Source organism: Abramis brama (genome assembly GCF_963993115.1).
Source record: "Abramis brama genome assembly, chromosome: 18".
In the NCBI taxonomy this organism is placed as follows: Eukaryota; Metazoa; Chordata; class Actinopteri; order Cypriniformes; family Leuciscidae; genus Abramis; species Abramis brama.
In genome coordinates, this window is record NC_139980.1 from 30,447,943 (window position 1) to 30,468,308 (window position 20,366).

At 37.9% G+C, this 20,366-nt stretch overlaps 1 protein-coding gene across 7 annotated transcripts in view; it reads right to left on the reverse strand.

The window, feature by feature from the left end:
• Positions 1-20,366, reverse strand: part of klhl29 (kelch like family member 29) — a 268,904-nt gene that overhangs the window by 30,002 nt on the left and 218,536 nt on the right. For all 7 annotated transcript variants that reach the window (XM_084091259.1, XM_084091257.1, XM_084091256.1 and 4 more), the window contains one exon: positions 19,283-19,481. In XM_084091259.1, the coding sequence (XP_083947385.1) occupies positions 19,283-19,481 (199 nt within the window). The remainder of the gene's footprint in view (positions 1-19,282; positions 19,482-20,366) is intronic.

A 20,366-nucleotide genomic window follows, 5' to 3' on the forward strand; every position in this document is an offset into this window, starting at 1 on the left:
TGAAATAGAGAGCCTGACAAAGGCTGGGAGTGCAGTTATTCTTCATGGCGGGTTGATGGACTGCAGGGACCCCCAAAGAAGATTGCTGCTCCTCTACGCCGTTTCTCAGAGCAGAAAACCAAAGCCAAGAGAGCTTCAGTACCGTGTCTATCTATCTATCTATCTATCTATCTATCTATCTATCTATCTATCTATCTATCTATCTATCTATCTTTATTTTTTATTTTACTTATGCTTAAAGCAAGAATAAAACTCAAATAAAGAAAAAAAAAGTAAAGTACTAAAGTAATTTTTACATATACCATTTTAAATATCCTAAATACAAATAATAAAATAATATTTAAATAAAAATAATTTATCTAACTTGACTTAAATGACACACAATAAACGTTACTTTTATCAAATACATTTCACTTGTTTATATATATATATATATATATATATATATATATATAAACAAGAAAAATGTATATTAACCCCTGAGAAAGTGGCAGAAAAATATATTTCATATTTTCTGAAAATCCATTATACATTTTTTTTTTTTTTTTTGCTTTAAGTATAGACAAAAAACACTTATTCAAAATATTAAGAAAATATGTAAAATAGTGTTCAAAAGTTTGAGGTCAGTAGGATTTTTTAAACAAAAAAGTTTAATTACTACTTTTATTTAGCATGGAGACATTAAATTGGTCAAAATTTACAGTAAAGATTTCTATTTTAAATAAATGCAAGAATCCTGAAAAAAAAAATTACAGCTGTTTTTTGAGCAGCAAATCATCATATTAGAATGATTTCTGAAGGATCATGTGACACTGAAGATTGGAGTAATGAAGCTGAAAATTCAGCACAGGAATAAATTCCATTTTTAAAATATATTTAAAAACAATTGTAATATTATTTCAAAACAATACTGTTTTAAATTGCATTTTTCTTTCAAAAACTTTTTTAAAAATCTTACCAACCCCAAACTTTTGAATGTTAGTACATGTAAAATAAATGAAAAGAATATTACATTAAATTTAAAATATAACACATAATATCATATTATATAAAAACTGGTATTCAGGTTACTCAACAGCCCACATGAAGAGTCTGTCCATGCATGTGTGTCCAATGAAGAGTGTAAGTGAATTATCAGAGCTTAACTAAACTCATAACCATCTGTTTGGCTGCATGCCCTCAAGTATCTTACAGCCCAGGGCACACTGGCTTCAGCACTACATGAAATGCATCACGGGCACCTGTGCACTCATCCATGATCCACTATTCTGCTTCTTTCATTTTTGTGAAGTTTTTAGATGAAATATGGCTGTTTAGCACATGCAAATATAACAAATACACAGTTCTAAAACAGACCCTGCTCTAAAATCAGTTTAGATGAGCCAGTATATACACACCTGCGTCCACACATTACATCAAAGTCAGAGCATGGTCTCTGATTTCTAACTCGATTAGGAAACATAAACAGTCTACAGTTAGGCTAATGAATTATTTTACTAGAACTGTTTATTATTGGAAGAAAACAACACTATTACTATTGACCATACAGATTTTACTCATTCAACTTTGGTGTGTAACTCACTGTTTGATGAATGATACCTCAAATCATGTAGATGTTGAGAAGAGGTGTGCTATTGCTTTTCTAACCAATCAGATTTTTCACCTGGCAGATGAAAAACTTTGGCTAAAAGTAGTGTAGTAGTGGCTAAAAGTGATTTACGGAGAGGATATTTGTGTTTAATGACCCTACAAGTTCAATTAAACCACCAAAATATGAGGTATTTTATATATTTTAAGTATGAGGGACAAACAAAACAATAAACTTGGTATTTATATGACAAAATTATTTGGCAAAAAAAGGGATGAACTAGCTACAGGTGTTATTTTATATGCAATAAATAAATAAAAAATACAGAAAAACAAAAGGCTCACAGAAACAAGCATAGATCTGATTGGTTCTCTCTTGTTTGTGCATGTGTTCATAATGTCTTTGTATGACAGCCTGGCCAAAAATTATGTCTACACAATTTGGCATGTTTCATTGTGTTATCACCTATTAAACAATTATTAAACAATTGAACAACTGACAATTTTTTTATAATATTTGAATACAGAACATCACGAATATCACTTTTGGCCAGTATTGTACATTGAAAGAGGGTCTTGAGCCATAACTAGAGATATTTGATATTATACAGAGGGATTTGGATGCAGTCTCTTTCAGATTTTGAGACCCAGAACATCCTATCAATGCAAGATAAACATAAAACGAACAGAGAAAAAAAAAAAAAAAATCCCACACACTAGAATATCAAAGAGATTTTGGGGCTTATTGAGTTGGAACCGCCTAACAACCACCTCGCTGCATTTATCTTCAATAAATAAGGTCTAAATGTTCCCGCAGGAAGAAAATGACAGAATTCAAGCATCATCCGGTGTAACTCTATCCAGGCTTATGCTTAGAAAGCCTATTGTTATTGTGTGTGTAAGGGTTCTCGCGTTCAGACCTCCAGCATCATGTCTACACTGGCGCAGGGCTTGTCATCAAATCGCCTCGTAGAGACCGGCTTTTGTTTAAGGTGCAGGAAGAGAGGCGTCGAGAGAGCAGAGGAAAGTGAGAGAGCGACGTGAAGACATCCTTGAGCTTCTTTTACCCGCTGGCTCATCTTTCCGAATCAATACTTCCCCTGCGCTCCCCTGACAACAGCCGCCTGCCTGATCCATGGGCTTCTCTCTGCTCCGGCATCCTTCTTTTACACTGTTGTCATTTTTTTCTCCTTCTTCTTTTCACTCTGTCTCTTTCTAAATCTTAGTTATTCTCTCCTGGCCAGGTAAAAACACAAGCAGAGTGGAAAAGCGAGAGAGAAAAAACCCCCAGCAAAATCGAGAGGATGCCGAGGGATTTGTCTTTACTGAGACATGAGACATGACTAGGGCCCAGACTGCACTAGTGCTCATTGCTGAACCATATGTTGTCTGATCTGGTGGAAATCAACCACTCAGCATCCTTCAGGCGAACAGGTAGACCAGACCAACATGCAAATGAAGAGAAAGGTCCCTTCTTTACTGGCTGCATTTTGTCAAATTAAAATGAATAGATACTGCATCTTTTTTTATACAATTATTGTATTACACTAAATAGCAAATTACATTTATACACTGTAAACAAAGTTGCTGCCTTCAATTTATAAGTACAATCAACTTGGATTTTTAAGTCATTTCAACTTAAATTAGTTGAATCTTGTATAACATACAAAAAAAGTTGAAATTGCTTTACTTGTTTTGATGAGTTAAAGCTACAATATGTAATTTTTTTCGCTGCTAGGGGACGCTAACCTCTTACAATAACAAAGGTGTAGGTTGATGATGCATAAGCGGAATTATGGAACTTGCCACCATGCCGAAGGATCTAATAATGTTTATGGATGAGTGAATACACTGATGTTTTTAACATGACTGTGGTATGAAGCAGGGCGCGATTGCTAATGAGAGACAGATATCAGCGCCACACGCGAGTCCCGCGGATATAAAGGAATAAGGACATTTCATTCTACCGAACTAACTTACCCGCAAGTGCTGAATTAATACTCACACAGGTCAGTTTATTAGACGAATTAAACTTGTGAGGTAACGCAGCGCTGTTTCACTTGTTCTACACTATCACACTAAACTGCATTTGAGTGTTTTGAAAGTTATAATGTTTATTCTGTGTTAGTTTGTCTGTATGAGACTAGCAGTAAGCTAGATCAACATTAGAATAACATACTGATCATACTCTAACATCATGTTGAGCTATTTAACATTGATTAGTTTTATGTACATTTGCGCGTCTCTGTCGAGTCGAAGTCTGCCACGGACGTGGAGCTCTCGGCATCTAGAAAACGCCACACTGATATTGATCCTCGTTTTAGTTCTCCTTTTGTCCCAAAGTCTGCTTGCCACGGTCCATAATGTTTGAACGAAACAACAACAGCGTGAGCGTGCCGCTAGATGTAACGCAGTTGTCCACGTCTGTCGCCATGGTTACTATGGCAGTACAAGCAGAAACCAGGGATAACGTGGATATTACATCATTGACAGGCGACAAGTGAACAGGGACGAGCCATTATTTAAAACTGGAATTTCTCTGAAATAAAAAATCTTTGGGAACTTTTGAGATATTGTATGTACACAACTGTAGGAAATATATCACACTGTGCAAGTGATTTTTGGATATTTTATTACAAAACTCTTACATATTGTACCTTAAAAGCTATGTAAAAACATGTTGTCAAAACTTATTGATCGTATAATTTTTTTACAGTGTACCTTTAGAAAGTTATGGTAACACTTTACTTCTTTTTTCACTTTAGTCTTTTTATAATGCATTATAAAAGAATTTTTAATGCCTTGCATGCACCTTATAATGCATTCTGTGGTCTCATGAATAATTTTAACCACAGTTCTAATACATTCTAATACTTTTAATTAAACACACCTTTAGAAAGTATAATGCATTAAAACACATGACAAACAACCAATTTCAGATGTAACAGTCTGCAAATATTATAATGCATTTTAACTTTGGTTACAATTATTTATGAAGAGATATAATGCATTATAACGTACATTATGAATACCTTTATAATGCATTATACATAAAGGCTTTAAAAAAGTGTTAAAGCCAAAGTTACATCCAAGTTCAAGTTTTATTGGTAACATACACAATCATACACAGTACAACCAGTAGTGAAATGCTTGACTCTCATGAGTGAATGACTCTCCACAGAATAGATAAAATATTTAAAATATAGTGTGAAAAACTCAAAAGTTACAGAAAGGAACTGCATCTCCATAAATAGATGAGTTGTCCTCAAGGGACAGAACAGAAGAAATGAACCTGAGACAATTTCCACGTCAAAGAAGGCGGAGCCTCAGAGCCACACCTACCTATTACATAATCTATTACATAGTTCGAAGGTGTTTACCAGCCAAACTCCTGAAACGAACACAAAACAAACTGGAAGTGAACAAAAAGATTTGGCCTGTTTTTGTTTGAAATGACGTCACACCAGTTTGTTCTTCGATTTTGCTTGAAGTATATTGGGGCCTTTAGTGTTGTTGTTGTTTGCTTATTTTGCTTGTTTTGCTTGTTAAAGAAACTCAAATATTGTTTTGATTTATTATTTTGGTCACTACATTATTGCCATGTAATTTCATTGTATTAGTAAATACTGTAAATAATGTTGACTGGATGTTGACTTGCAGCATATTCCTGATGATGAATATTGTAATTTATCAACTAAAGAAGAAAAAAACATGGCAGGTCTATAAGAAAAATCCCATTCAGACGGAGAGCAACTAGATGTACAGTTACTGTCAGTGAATACTTTCATTTCACTGTAACTCCTGAAGGGCAAACACAGTCATTTCTTATTTCCTGTGAGATTTGAGTTTTTCGAGCAGCAGGTAACCTTTTTCAGCCTTCAACAATGCTGCTAAACCAACGTTGAATTCCTTAATGAGGTGTGCGGATTGTAATTGAATTACCTCCATTAATCAGCCAAAATCATGCTTAATCATAGAAAAGTAGAAGTGAGAAAACTGGACCAATAGGAGTTCAGCCATCACCTGTCAGTCAAGCTGGTCAGGGGCGGAGCACACGGTTCCCACATCTACTTTTCCTCTTTGCCTGATTCCACCCACTTATGTCGATGCTAGCAGCGTGATGTGCAGATACAGGAAGAGATACGTTGACAGGTGAGCTTATTCTCGGTCTGAGTGCACAGCCTCCTACAGGACAATCACCCCTGTCTCTTCCGCATCACTTCCCCTTAATGAGTCCTATCTATGGCATTGGCTCAGCGGCTGCCATCGGTAAATAGCGGTTTGCCAGACGGGACGTCAGGGCAGCCAGGTAGCTCTTCATCCCCTACTGAGCTAAAGAGCGATAATGATAACATCCAGGGCCAGGAAAGATTGTAAATAACTGTCTCTTTTTCTTTCCTCTTGAGCTCAATCTCTTCTTCACATTGGGAGGAACCCAAACCTGCTCTAAACCGCCACCACCTAGAACAAAACCCCTGGCCAAGACCCGGTCTGCTCACAAGGGCTTGATTTTCATCTAATTGCCCTTTGTCTTGCTGTTTCCGACCATTAAAATCTGGTTGTGGAAGAGATCTTTGAGTAGAGAAGAGAGGAATTCTCTCTCTATATATGGCTCTCTCTCCTCCGAGACTCTCCCGACCAGTTGCGGTAGCGGGCAGAGATAAATTTCAGCTTTGAACCCGCTTGTCAAAAAGCTGTGGCGGGCAGGTGACGCTGTGGGCGCCAATGACCGTCTGAACTTTGCATGTGGGCTTTTACCCCTGTCATTTCACTGCTTTCATTCCAGTCCCGCCGGAGTGAGTCAAAAAGCATTACAAATGATAGAGAGGATAAGTTGGGCCTGAAAAAGTCATTAAGCGCACTACTCCAGAGGAACATTTCCTGGGGATGATGATGATGATGATGATGATGTTGTAAGTAAGGGATTAAATGAAAACCATTTTGCTTGCCTAACAAGAATGCATGTACAAAGCTGCCTGTAACCTTGCGATCTCTCAATCCTTCTCAGCTTTTACTGCATATCATGGTAAACAAAATAAGTGGGAATGTTAACTGGACAGTCCAACTCACTGTTTCAGATATACTTCAGTTGTTTTCTCATGTAGGTGGTTTAATATTGGCAAATTGGCATAACTGATCCTTTGATAAGCTCCATCGCACTTGGTTCCTGTTACTAACTAAGAAAAGCTTGATACATTCTAGTGTTGTCAAACGTACCAGTAATACTGGTACCAGTAAAAAAGAAAAAAAAAAAGTTGACTGTAGTAGCGAGTAAAAGGTATATTCGTTACCCGCTGATAGATGCTGATTCCAGACATTCTAGTTCGTGTTTGTTTGAGCACACTTTGAGCGTAAAAGGTTCTATTTACAGCGTGTTTTTACAAGCATTGAGCATTGTAGCCAATCACAATCATTTCTGTTGAGCGCGTGAACGCAAAAGCACATCTGTGCCAACTAATTTGTCAGTAAGTTAGTCAGAATCCGCTCAACACCTATGAAAATGCACAAGGTTTTGTTTTAGAATTAAGATATTTGTTGTACAATTAAGCAGTGGTGGACTGTACAATTATTTATATATATATATATATATATTGACAGTATAATATCATTTAATAAATCTGTATTATAAATAGATTAAAAACACATTAAAAATGGCACCAGCTGCCTCAAACAACCACTTTGATTCCACCAAATTTGATGACACAAGCCTTGCCAACCTGGCAAATCTAAAGACCTCATTTTAACAGCCTGGGAAATAAATGTAAAACACCTGGGAGCCTGAGAACACAACATATTAACATAAACATAACTTTGTTTCCAAGTGAACTGATTTGAACATGCTTGCCTAAAGCCAAACAGCCAATCCAATAAGATTGGCATTTACAAAATAAATAAATAAAAAACTCATCAATTGCTTGTGCAATATGATTCATTGTAGCCAGTTATTCAAGGCTTAGGGAGACCAAATGAAATTATGGAAACAAATCAATTATTGAAAATATTATATTGCTTGAGTGCCAATCTGAGTACTAGAGGATGATGTGTCCCCTTCAACAGCAATTTTCACACAATTAATTTAAAACTACAAAAGTTCTCTGTCTTTTATCTGTGCTGTCTTTAGGAGCATTCAAGGCATGTCGTAATTACGAGATTTCAACTTGTAAAAGGCGTTCACGACCTCGTAAAGTTCGTAATTACAACTTGTAAGCTGGTTATTTTCTGAGAGCTCCTACTTGTACCACATGACCACTGTACCATCTGAGAGCTGCAGATTAATTTACGTCACGTGTTGTTATCTCCGAACTACAGTAATTATGACATGGCGTGAACATAGCATTTTATCAGTGCTACAGTACCATTCACAAGAGCTGTGCAAAATTCAGAATTGAAGAATTGGTTCTCTTTCAATTGATGAGTGTGAATTTGAATTGGCCACACATAACAGGAAGTTGAACTGGAATTTGAACTGGAATGACGTGGTCCACAAACATTAATTATTATTCCTCACAGCGTAGCAAGATGACGTAAAGTACATGATTCTTAACTTGAATTCTTTACATGAATCAGTAACTTGATGTGTTTTATCAAGTTGATGTGGGCGTTGACACGTTTGCATGGATTGCCTCAGATCATTTGCGTTTCAATAGTGCGCGCTCTCCATGGGCGTGTTCACATTAGCAGATAATGAGCTGAAATGAGAACGTCTGGCATCTCTCTCTTTTCATACAGATTACAGAGAGAATATGTGTTTTCGTTTTGAATTAGATAATTTAATAGTAGACACTTAAATGATTTTAAAGATATATTGCTCATGCCTGGGTGAATAGTATTCACTGAGTTTTGTTTAAGTTTAGAGACGTGCTCCAGAAAAAAGTTCACGGAGATGGACAGGCAGAAAGCACACCCTGTTTATTTTCTTTATTTTACAAAAGCACAATGTTTTGTTTTGATTGTAAGTAGACATTTTACAGTTTATTTTTTTCATATTTCTTAAGTCTGTATGACCCTGTATGACCCTAATGAGTATTTTAAAGGGATAGTTCACCCAAAAATGAAAATTCTGTGATCATTTACTCTCCCTCAAGTTGTTCCAAACCTGTATGACTTTCTTTCTTCTGCTATACACAAAAGAAGATATTTTAAAGAAGGTTGGTAATTAAACAGTTGCTGGTCCCCATTGACTTAGTAGGATATTTTTTTTTCCTACTATGGAAGTCAATGGGGTCCATCAGACATTACCATGGTTAATGGTTACCAAGGTTACCGACTTTCTTCAAAATATCTTCTTTTGTGTTCAGCAGAAGAAAGAAAAGCCCCTTTCACACAGCGCTTTGAACCCGGGAAATTGCCGGCAAATTGCCAGAGCGCCTTCTGTGTGAACGCAAACTCGACCCGGGATTTATGCCGGGATCGATGCCGGGTTGGGGACCTAGTAACATTGCCGTGTTCAGTCCCGGAACGAGCGCTGTGTGAACAAAAGCCGTAATAATGCGTGTCGTAGTGATGACGCTGAAGCCGGGATCGTTCGCCAGCTAATGTAACGGTACGTAATGTGCAAGTTTATGATCGAATCAGAGAAAAAAATGGACAAGCGTGGTTTCTCGAGAGGGAAATCGCAGCTCATAAGCAAACTTAAGACGCTGCTGAGACCTTACAAGTCACATCGATGTCACGTGTCTTTACGGGATTTTTACGGGTCGTGTGTGTGAACGCACTCTCTGATTCCGGAAAATCACTGGCAGTGTGAATGAACCATCAAACGAACCCAGGTCAAATCCCGGGTCACTTTATCCGTGTATTTTCCGGAATCTCTGTGTGAAAGGGGCTAAAGTCATACAGGCTTGGAACAACTTGAGGGAGAGTAAATGATCACAGAATTTTCATTTTTGGGTGAACTATCCCTTTAAGTCTATTTTGCTGCTATGTGAAAAAAAAACGATAAAAACGCGTCGGCGCGTTTGCCGACCCCAGAGGGTTAATAAACATGAAATACATAAAGTACTTACATTTTTTTATGGATCTATCAGTATTATAAACCTTATAAAATTGTCAGCCTTTGCTTAAAATATATAATTGTATATTTATGTAATATTTTTTTTTAATATATAAATATATAAAAAATTAATTACATTCTAATATCTTACATTCAAATTTGAATAGCAAATCTGCATCATGTTTGCTACCTAAATTCAAAATTCAAATCAAGTTCAGGAAGTGAAATGGAATTTAAAAGGAATCCACTGAATTCTGAATGGTGCACAACTTTGACTCATACAGTATCTGCACCAAAATGCTGTTTTAACTCGATCGGGAACTTTTTCTACAATGGGTCCTGTTCACAAATGAGCTCTAAATGGAAAAACGCTGTTAAATTTATGCTGTCTGAAGCTGAGACTAAGAGCTGCTCAGCCACCAGGCACACTATCTGCACATAAACCCAAAGTCCACTGCACTGCAAGCTGTCATTTTCCAGGGACCCAAACAGCAATCAAACGGCATGCCTCTGCCCCTCGCAACAAGAGAAATAGCTCCTGGACAGGAAGTAAGACATGATTCTGACTGAGCTTTGTACTTGAGAGAGAGAATTTCTCCCTGTAGAGCACTGCCGCATTCATTACCCATCCGTCTCTTAACAGCAGTGTCTTATTTAATAGTTTATCAACCAAAAATGTTAGTCATTCTTGAATACAGCAGCATTAAGTGTGACAAAAATTTCCTGACGGGGGAATTTAAAACACTGCGGGCACACTGAGACAAAAACAGTCGCAAAATCTTCCACTTCAAAATGCTAATTTCATCCAGCTACTGTAGACGATGGGAAAAGCAATCAACAGCTGAAATGTACCGAGCAAAAAGTTAAGATTAGCGCTGACACATTTATCATTTCCATTCTCTAGGACGGACTAATCCAACAAAAATACACGTGAACCGGGAATTCAATTGCTCAGTAAAATGCACAAACCACCAATTTTGATACAATAGTAATTGAGCAGCTGGCAATAGCTGAAATTCTCTTGCGATCGTGCTCGGCCCGTTCTTCAAATCCGCTTCAGTAATGTCCACAGGCATCGACAGAGATGCTGAGCTTTATCAGAGAAAGAGACTAATTAAACTGACCGGACCCGCAGAAAGTGCAATGAGGTTTGCCCTCCAGTCATCGCACGACTAAATCAATTAAACAAACGCAGACGTACTGCAAAACGTCGCCCTTCCGTCCTCACCTTCAAGCTGCTGGTTTGACGATAAAAGCAGTTAGAGAAATGAGTCGGTAAAAGTGGTTTGTGGTCTGTAAAGGACTGGGCTGAGTGTCAAATCAGCACAATCCAATACCTTTGACTCCTTCTGCCGCACGCCAGCAGCCGAATGAATGTTGCTCTGCGAAACGGTGACCTCAATAGAGGGTGTCAAAGCTTTGTGAATGATTGCCAAAAGGAGGGATGGATTCTGAAATGGGAGCTAATTAGTTGATGTACAGCACAAAAAATGATATGAGAGAACAAGAGAGATGTACCAGTGACAGGGTGAGTAATATTTTTTTTAAATTGATCAAAAGTGACAGTAAAGATATTTCAAATGTTCTGTCTATACATTAAAGAATCCTGAAGAAAAGTAGCACTATTATTTTTTTAAAGCAGCACAAATGTTTTCAACATTGAAAATCATAAGAACTGTTTCTTGAGCAGCAAATCAGCATATTAGAATGAGATCACGTGACACTGAAGACTGGAGTAATTCCGTTTTATGATTATAGAAATAAATTATATTTTAAATTGTAATAATATTTCATAATAAAACAGTTTTTTTACTGTATTTTCAATCAAATAAATGCAGCCTGAATGAGCATAATAGACTTCTTTCAAAAGCATTTAAAGGCCCACTGAAGTGCCTTGAAACGCGCAGCTTTGTATGATGCGTTGACGTAATTTCCACTGAAACAGGAAGCTAAGGCGGGACATATTCAATGGCCCCTCCCCCTTTTCAAATAGCCAATAGCTTTTAGTTTACCTCACAGACTGCAGGTCGTACTTGACAGCACCATGGAAGCGAATCCGAGCGCTGATGATACGTTGGATTCAATAGTAGAGGTGTGAATAAATCCATTCATTCTTAACCAACGTACAGTTGGAAAATGTAATAAAACTTGAGTGTTTGAGCAACCGAATCTCCAACCCATATTGCTCCGTGACATGTCAACGGTCGCTTTGGCCAGGTGGTATTTATAGCATAGGGGGCGGGACGCTTCAGATTCCAGAGAGCATTTGATTGGACAGAAGATGTGATGAGAAGCTGAAGTGCAGAGTGATATCATAAAAATCCATGATCCATTTTAGCGGAAGTGAGAGACTGTAAGTTTTGAATGCTTATATCTCCTAAATGCAAATTTTGTCTTTGTTTTGGAACGCACCAGCTTATTCATAACCTTAAGGCTAACATATTCATACTAAAAGCTAAAAAAACTGAAATTTTGATTTCAGGGGGCCTTTAAAATTCCCCAAACTTTTGCATGGTAGTGTAAATGATGTATCGCTCTTCATTTGTGTTCCACAGAAGAAAGTCACTTGAAATGAGGGTGAGTAAATAATGGCAGAATTAGTAGGATAAAATCCCCTTTTAACACTTTAGAATTTTTCTCAAATCCCCAACCTAAAGTATGAGCCGCCGCTAATAACACTTCAAACAACAATTTCCTCGTGCTAATTCTCTTAAGAAGGGTCACAATATTATAAAGCTTCCGCTTTAGTAAAGCTGTTCAAACATCATATTATGTTCAGGGTCAGAGTTAAGCAGAACAGGGTCAACTTTCACACACATCGTCCCTTATGGTTCTTAATTACGCACCTGACCTACCCACGAGACTGACTGCTAATCAGAAACAAGTGCGGGGAAACTAAATGAACAAATCATTTGTTATTTGAAGATAATTTGAGTTATAGGTGAGGCTGCCAGCACGCTGCTAAAAGAGACTGTCGTGTGCTTAATTAGGACGGATTGCCCGTCGACATGAGTTACTGGGTGTGAGCCAGGTGTGCCGTCGCCCTGATTTGCTCGGAGGATTTCCATGTGGCAGAAGCAGAGGGAGGAAAGGGCCCAGGTGAATCCCATCAGTCTAAAGACAGCTGGCACTTACCTGTAGCTCTAGAGCTTACGCAAACACACACGCACATCCAAACCTCCTGATCGAGAGCAGGCTAGGCGAGGAACCTTTCATGGGTGACATCACTGCACCTCTTCTGTGTCCTTTCATACATAAGAGACTTATCAGCGAAGCTCAGGTGGAGAGTGAATGCATTCAGCCACACACACACACACACACAGCAATTACAAACTCCTGGCAGCGCTTCCTCAATCTCTGTCACTAGAAAGAAAGCAATTTATGCTCAGAGCTCTGCTTCGTCTTTGACTTCTACCCTAGTTTCCTCTTCTCTTTGTCATAAACGGGTCCGACGGGTGACAGGCCCTCATGCGGTGTTTCATAACCTCGATCAGATGGTCCGCCAGATGGTCAAGCCAGCGACGAGTTCACTCAAGAGTTTTGTACACAGCCAAACAATCAAATACTTAATAAAAAATGCCGAAAGGAGACAAGTCCATCCTTCGTAAGCAAATAAGAGTCACAGATGTTGGAAAGAACACAGAGGACGTGTGTCCAACCAAGCAGCCTTACAGAAAAAGCACTGGTACCGTGATTCAGTGATGTTTTAGATCATAAAAACAAACACATCCAAAAGAAAAACGCTAAGTGTAGCAGGTCATCAACCAAAAATAGAAAGGTAAATGCAAAAAAAAGTTGGAACTCTTCAAGATATACCTAATTTACTATAATAAATCATTAATGATTTTTTATTATCTATATTAAATAATTAATATTATAAATATTATATCAACAATAACATCAACATCAATAATAATAAAGTTAAATGCATGAATAAAAACATTAAAAATGTAATACTCATAAAAGATAATAAGCAATGAAAACAAACTGTATAAAATATCACTTGTGAAATGGTGTCAATCGCCAGTCAATCGGTAACATTTCAATCAATTCTAGCAATGCAATGTTGCGATAACTCGAACGTGAATAAACATGAACAACGCTCGGGACAGTTGACTGGCCAGTGCTGGATCGTCACAATATTCAAGCTAAGCAAGAATGATGAGAAATGGAACTCAATTCATTATTCGCACGCTGTGTGGGAAGTTTAAACATCCGAAGCGCGCGCCCAGAAAGCCGTGTCTCAGACAGCGCGCAAATATTGAGCTCTCTTTCATGTCTTAAATATAATAGTTTTTTTAGCTCTCTTTCATGTTTTAATTGAGCTCTCTTTCATGTCTTAAACAGAACAATTAAGTATAAATTACAGAGCTGCTTGTAGTCCCAGCCAACCAAACACTACACCACAGCTTCTCCATTCAGTTTGGTTCGTCATCCATAACTCCTTCAAGGTCAGCCAGGAACCTTGGAGTTGTGATTGATGACCAATTGAACTTCACAGATCACACTGCCCGGCCCTGCAGATTTGCCTTATACAACATTAGGAGGATCGGGCCCTTCCTATCGGAGCATGCTACACAACTCCTTGTCCAAGCACTTGCTCTATCCAGACTGGACTATTGTAATGCTCTCCTGGCTGGTCTTCCAGCTTGCACGGTCAAACCTCTGCAACTGATCCAGAATGCTGCAGGTAGAGTAGTCTTTAACGAGCCGAAGAGAGCACACGTCACTCCTCTCCTTACTAAATTGCACTGGTTGACAGTTGCCACTCACATCAAATTCAAGTCACTGACGTTTGCCTACAGAACAACCACTGGATCAGCTCCCTTTTACCTAAACTCATTACTTCAGACTTACGTGCCATCCAGAAACTTGCGCTCTGCAAGTGAACGTCGTCTTGTGGTGCCATCTCAAAGAGGCACAAAATCTCTTTCTGGGACCTTTACCTGGACTGTTCCCTGCTGGAGGAATGATCTGCTTAACTCAACCAGAGCGGCAAGAAATGGCTGAAGACTTTTTCGGCAACACTTGATCCATTAATACTAACACTTTCTTTTCTATTGTATATCTATTTATAAAAAATAAAAATAAAAAATAACTGCGTTACATTAAACTGTGAAGGGTCATAGCACTTGCATATTGTTGTCCTATTGTTAGTTTAACTGCTTCTATTGCTCTCATTTGTAAGTCGCAAATTCACACAAAATGATGTCATTTGTAAGTCACAAATTCACACAAAATGATGTCAAAAATGCCCGCCTCTGTGAGTATCCTAGTAAACAGTTGGTTATGGCTTAAATGAACATAAACAGTTGAGAAAGAAAATGCATGTGTTAAGAATGCATCAGTATATTGGATCCGTGCATTCGGTCTTAAAGTGACAGCAGCCTAAAAAACCTGCAGCTTGCTGCGTTTTTAATGTTAAAAAACAATCACTGCTCTTGACTGAATAACTTTAATAAGGATTACTGCCTGTTTTTGCAAAAACAGTTTCATGGCTGTAAATAATTTTATTTGGTAAAATATTTATGGCCGATAAATTTTCTTATGTCAGTGGCAAAACGTCAGTGGTATACTAACTGTGGTATAATAACAATTGTTGGATTTGTAGTCTGAGTATCAATACATTGAGATGAAGTCTGAGCATTGAAACATACACAACTAAGATTATTCATTAAACAGGCTATTGCAGGTATTTCAAGGAGTACCATGGGTACATTTCTAAGGTACATTTCTAAAACAAATTATAGTAACAGTACTTTGTTAATTAGTGAATAAAGACGCTCAAAAACTTTAAACGCTGAACATTCAAGTATGTTGAATTAGTATCTTTTGTGATTTATTATCTCATACTAACAATTAAAAAAACTATGAAAACTGGTCAAATTAGTTGTTATCTACAATTTGGTAAAATCGCTGCTTGAAACATTTACCAGCTGTCACACCATAGAAACAAATCTCACTCAGCATTGTAAAAAGACATTTGTTTACCAATTACTTTAACTCCTCCATGCAGAAAATAAGTTCTGTGGGGTGACACGACATTCACGCACAGCTCGTAACACCTTTCAGACAATAATTAAACCTTGCTTTATTGAAAAGAGCCTCCGACTCCTGGACGCCGAGTAGGAAAAATCTAGAGCCCAAGAGCAATTTGTTCCTCTGCCGAGGCTACTTATTTCCATAAATATCTCGTTTAACAGTAAAAAACAAACATGTGCTGAAAGTTTGGAAACTATGCATCATATTTACCAAGCATTTAGAGATGTTTATTAAGAAGAACCCTGGCATTTCTGGAGTCAACTGGAATAAAGCAAGCAGTGTGATGTTTTAGTGTGGGCGACTTGTTCCGCTTGAGTGACTCACTAAAAATCTCAGAGCTTTACTAGAACTATTTTAATCACTTTTAAGGCCAGAACAACCTTCCTCCATTTTTCAGTATTGTGACAATAGTGTAGCTTTAGAGGAACAAACTACTTTTCCATGAAATTGTAGTGTGACAAAACACGCGTTAAGTTCTAATCAAACATGCTCTTTTCTTTTCTCTCTCATGTAGGGTTGAAAATCTAAGTCATTTTAGTGAGATGAATCACTCTAAAGAATAAATTCATTCTAGTGATTTGATTCATTCTACTCAATCAATCCACTCGAGTGAATCAACTCATTTAGACATTTCATGTAAATTAAACCAATACAACAAACACACAAAAATTCACAGATTCAAGACATATGCATATGCGTGGGATTTGAACTAAGTATTTAATTAGAGAAGTTTAACCAAGAATTTATTCCATTTCTGCCACAAAAATAGATTGATTGATAGAAGAATCACAGATTTCCATTCAACAACAATTTACTGTGGTCACAGGCTGTCAAGCTCCAAAAAAGCACTATATGTCTATATTTTAAATCTTCTTAAGCCATACATGTGCATTATGTGTGGAAAAGACAAAAATATCATTGTTTACTGATAATCTGGACATTAGTTGCATTATAGAGCAGGTTGGATGTCAATAATGGTTTAATACATCAATAAAAGTATACTGCAACCAAAAATCATGCGTCAAAACTGCGTTTTCATACGTTGCATCTTTAATGCTCTCATCAATTCATTCATTTGATTCATTCACTCGTTTTTTTAAAATTAATTTATTCAATGTTTTTTGTGCTAGATACAGCAAATCCTGTTCAAAATCATCTGATATAAAATATTAAAAAAATTGCCTGCTAATTAGATTCTACTTATTTATTTATTTAAAAAAGAGCTGTTAGACTGTAGTTTTCAGCTCTTATACTGCAGTGGGCAGAGATCAATAAAACTCAGGGGCGAGAGAAAGAGAGCCACAGTATATCAAGATTAAATAAATGTACAGCTCACTCACGGACTCACGCCTCGCTGAGGGAATCATGGGGGCTGGAGCGGCTGCGCGAGGAGAGCGAGAGTGATTCACAGCGCTGCAAGAGGACAGCCTTATTGAACCATAAATTAGTTTGCTTGCATTTTTACAGCAGCCTGAGATTGACTTCAGATACGGTTAGAGCCGCCACAGAGACACTGAGATGCACAGCTATCAGAATAACCACACAGATGCTGAACGTGTGCCATTTATTGATTCAAAATTAGCAGATTTTGATACTTCAGAGAGGCAATGGCCTGTGTGGAACACTTGGGATGCACCAAAATGTCACTGTCTGTTTTGTGCACACAACGAGGATATGAATATGTGGATTGATATGAAATGTATGTCAGCTTTTAAATTCGGTCAAATTTATAACAAAATTCAAACAATAAATACGTTTAACCACTCTTTTATGTGGAGTGACAGGTCGCTGTAGCGCTTCAGTTCAAGCGAAGCGGAAGCGCGATCACACATGACCTGATCATCTCTTCCTGTTTAATGCTAGTTGTAGCACCAAATAAACACGAATGAACATCAGAAGGTATGTTAAAGACACAGTATAACTTACTGAAATGTATAATGTCTCATATAATTGCTCAATCAATGTTTTGACTAGAAAGACAAAGAAGGTAAGATAAAAAGACAAAGAAACAAAGAAATGCGATGTACACTTGCAAGTGTTTTTTGCTAGTTTCAGTCCGACGCAGTTATCATTTTCAAGTCCTGCCTGCGCCACGTTGTTTAAATAGCAAATGCATTTGTGCGCCCATGGGCGTGCTGGTCTGAAAACGAGGTGTGTTCTGGGGCATTGTTGGCACGTTGCTATTTTGAGGCAACTGAAATAGACTGAATTTTTTTTTTTTGTTATTTAAAGAGGGTGTTAGTAATGTGCGCCTATAGGCGGGTCCAAAACACGCATACACTCTGCTTATTAAACACACAGGGACGCACAGCAGCACACAAATATGCCGAATCTTTAAAATAAAAGGATTACAATGTAAAAGATTATTATTGTGTACATAAAGATATGGTGCAATCCGGCTTGTCCAGTAGATGATCTGCTTGTGCATTTTTACCTCGCGCACGAGCAGATCCGTTTGCACTCTTTCCACTATCAAATTCCGTCATGTAAATAGCGAATCTGCCTTGGCGCGAGCGCATCTGGCATTTGAAGAGAATGGGAGATGAGACTCTGATTGGTTTAATGCACGCAAATCCCAAAACACACCCATTACTCATTAAGAGAATAGGGACCATTTTAGACTGACCATTTTTCCTGTCATTAAACTAGCAAAAGTGGATTCGTACATGGCCTAAGTGAACTTGCGCCCTGTGCTTTAGACCATGCACTTAGACTGTTAAAATAGGGCCCTTTACATTCATTACATTTACCTCAGGAAAGCCATTCAATATTCATACAGTATGTCCATTATTACTTAGCTAGAAAAATAACTCCAGAGAGGAGCATTTTGCTAAATATATGCACTATATTACATATTCATTATTTTTTATAAGGGGTGTAATGGAACACAGATGTGGCGGTTCGGTACATTCCTCAGTTTTGGGGTCACGGTTCGCTACAAGTTCGGTAGAATAGGAAAAATGCTCGCACTTTAGTTTAAGGTCCAATTCTCACTATTAACCAACTATTAACTATGCCTCAATAAACCACTAATTACTGCTTATAAGTTAGTAAAGTTGTTAAGTTTAGGTATTAAGGGATGCAGAATAAGGTCATGCAGAATAAGGCATTAATATGTGCTTTATAAATACTAATAAAGAGCTGACTGTATTCGTCGTCTGACTGTATGCACTGAACCGTGATGCCTCATTTCTAAAAAAAAGTCTGAAAAAAAAATAGTTGGGAGATTCTGTCTCTCAAAACCCCTCCTCTTCCTCAGCACAGTGATAAGATCAGTAACAATGGTATTGGTTTTTCCGTATCAATTCCAGTGCGAGTCCGCATCCTTTTGAAATGCATGCAAAGTGTTTTTTTTTTTAGCAGTTCAGAATCGATTCTTTCATGAACCATTTAATATCCATAATTATGATTTAAAAAATCACATATTGTGGTATCATCTATTTCAGATGAACCATCTCCTACACAGCTCATAAAAACGAAACTGTGATTGATCGTTTTATATCTCAGCCAGACGGTCTCTTCCTGTAAGCGGCTGGTTCTCGAGCCAGAATAAGCTGCGATGTGGGACAGACCTTATGTCAGACCTTAAAGTTCTGGCTACGGTAATGTGAGACTAGTGAAAGACAGATGAGAACTAGAATGTAAAAGGTTGAGTCAAACCTGCGGAGAGTCTCGGCCGCGTCCTGGGCGTCTGCATCTCCTGCCGCGCGTGAGGGAGCATGTGGTACCGCTTGGCCTCGTTCACCAGGTCTCGGCAAGCCTCGGACGATTTAATCAGCTCTTCATTGTCCACCACATTCAGCAGGTAACTGGGGTGGATGAATGGAAGTCTAACGACGGCCAGCAATTCGGATATGTGCTGTGAGAGAGAGACGGAGAGAGAAATATATTCAACATGTGAATTCAGCCCGAGCTTCTTGTCTGCCAATCGTTCCCTAGCATTACTAGTAAAAGGACTGCAATGATTCAATTCAACTGAAGGATTCTTTTAGTACATGAAGATTGAATATAGAAGTCCTAGATATGAAATACTTGAATGCTAATAATACAAAAAATACCACTTCTTTGTACCTTTTTTTTTAATAGAAAAGCACCATTAATTATGATAAAACTGTTGCCAATGTGAATCTTTAAAGGGGACATTTCATGAAAATCGGACTTTTTCCATGTTTAAGTGCTATAATCGGGTCCCCGGTGCATCTACCAACCCACAAAACGTGAAAAGTGACAACCCAGTAACTTTGTTTTGGTAAGCCTTTCTCTGCAAGCATGTCAAAAAATAAGCCAATCAGATTTCGCTCCCCTTCTGACGTCTGAAGGGGATCTTATTATAATATTATCGCCCCTTAATCTGCACGTTTCCACCCAAGGTATCGCCATTTGGTTTTTGCAAGCAACAACAAAGTAACAAAGTCGTTGGCTGCACAGACTTCTAAAGTCCTCAGGGAACTGTATCAGCTTGTGTAAAAGTTAAACATGACTATACATGGGACTGTCGATGAGATGAATCAATGTAACTCCACAACAACTAGCCTATCCACTAACCATTCAGAAACATGCAGGTGCAGTCTAAAAGCTGCAACCTCTTCCTGAGTCTCTCTGTAAGGTGAAATTCGGGTTTGTCACAGTATCCGAAGCTCGTGTAAAGGATCGGCCGTCTTCTGAACGGAGGCGGAGCAGCAGCTCATTTGCATTTAAAGAGACACACACAAAAACGGCGAGTTTTTGCTCACACACAAAAAAG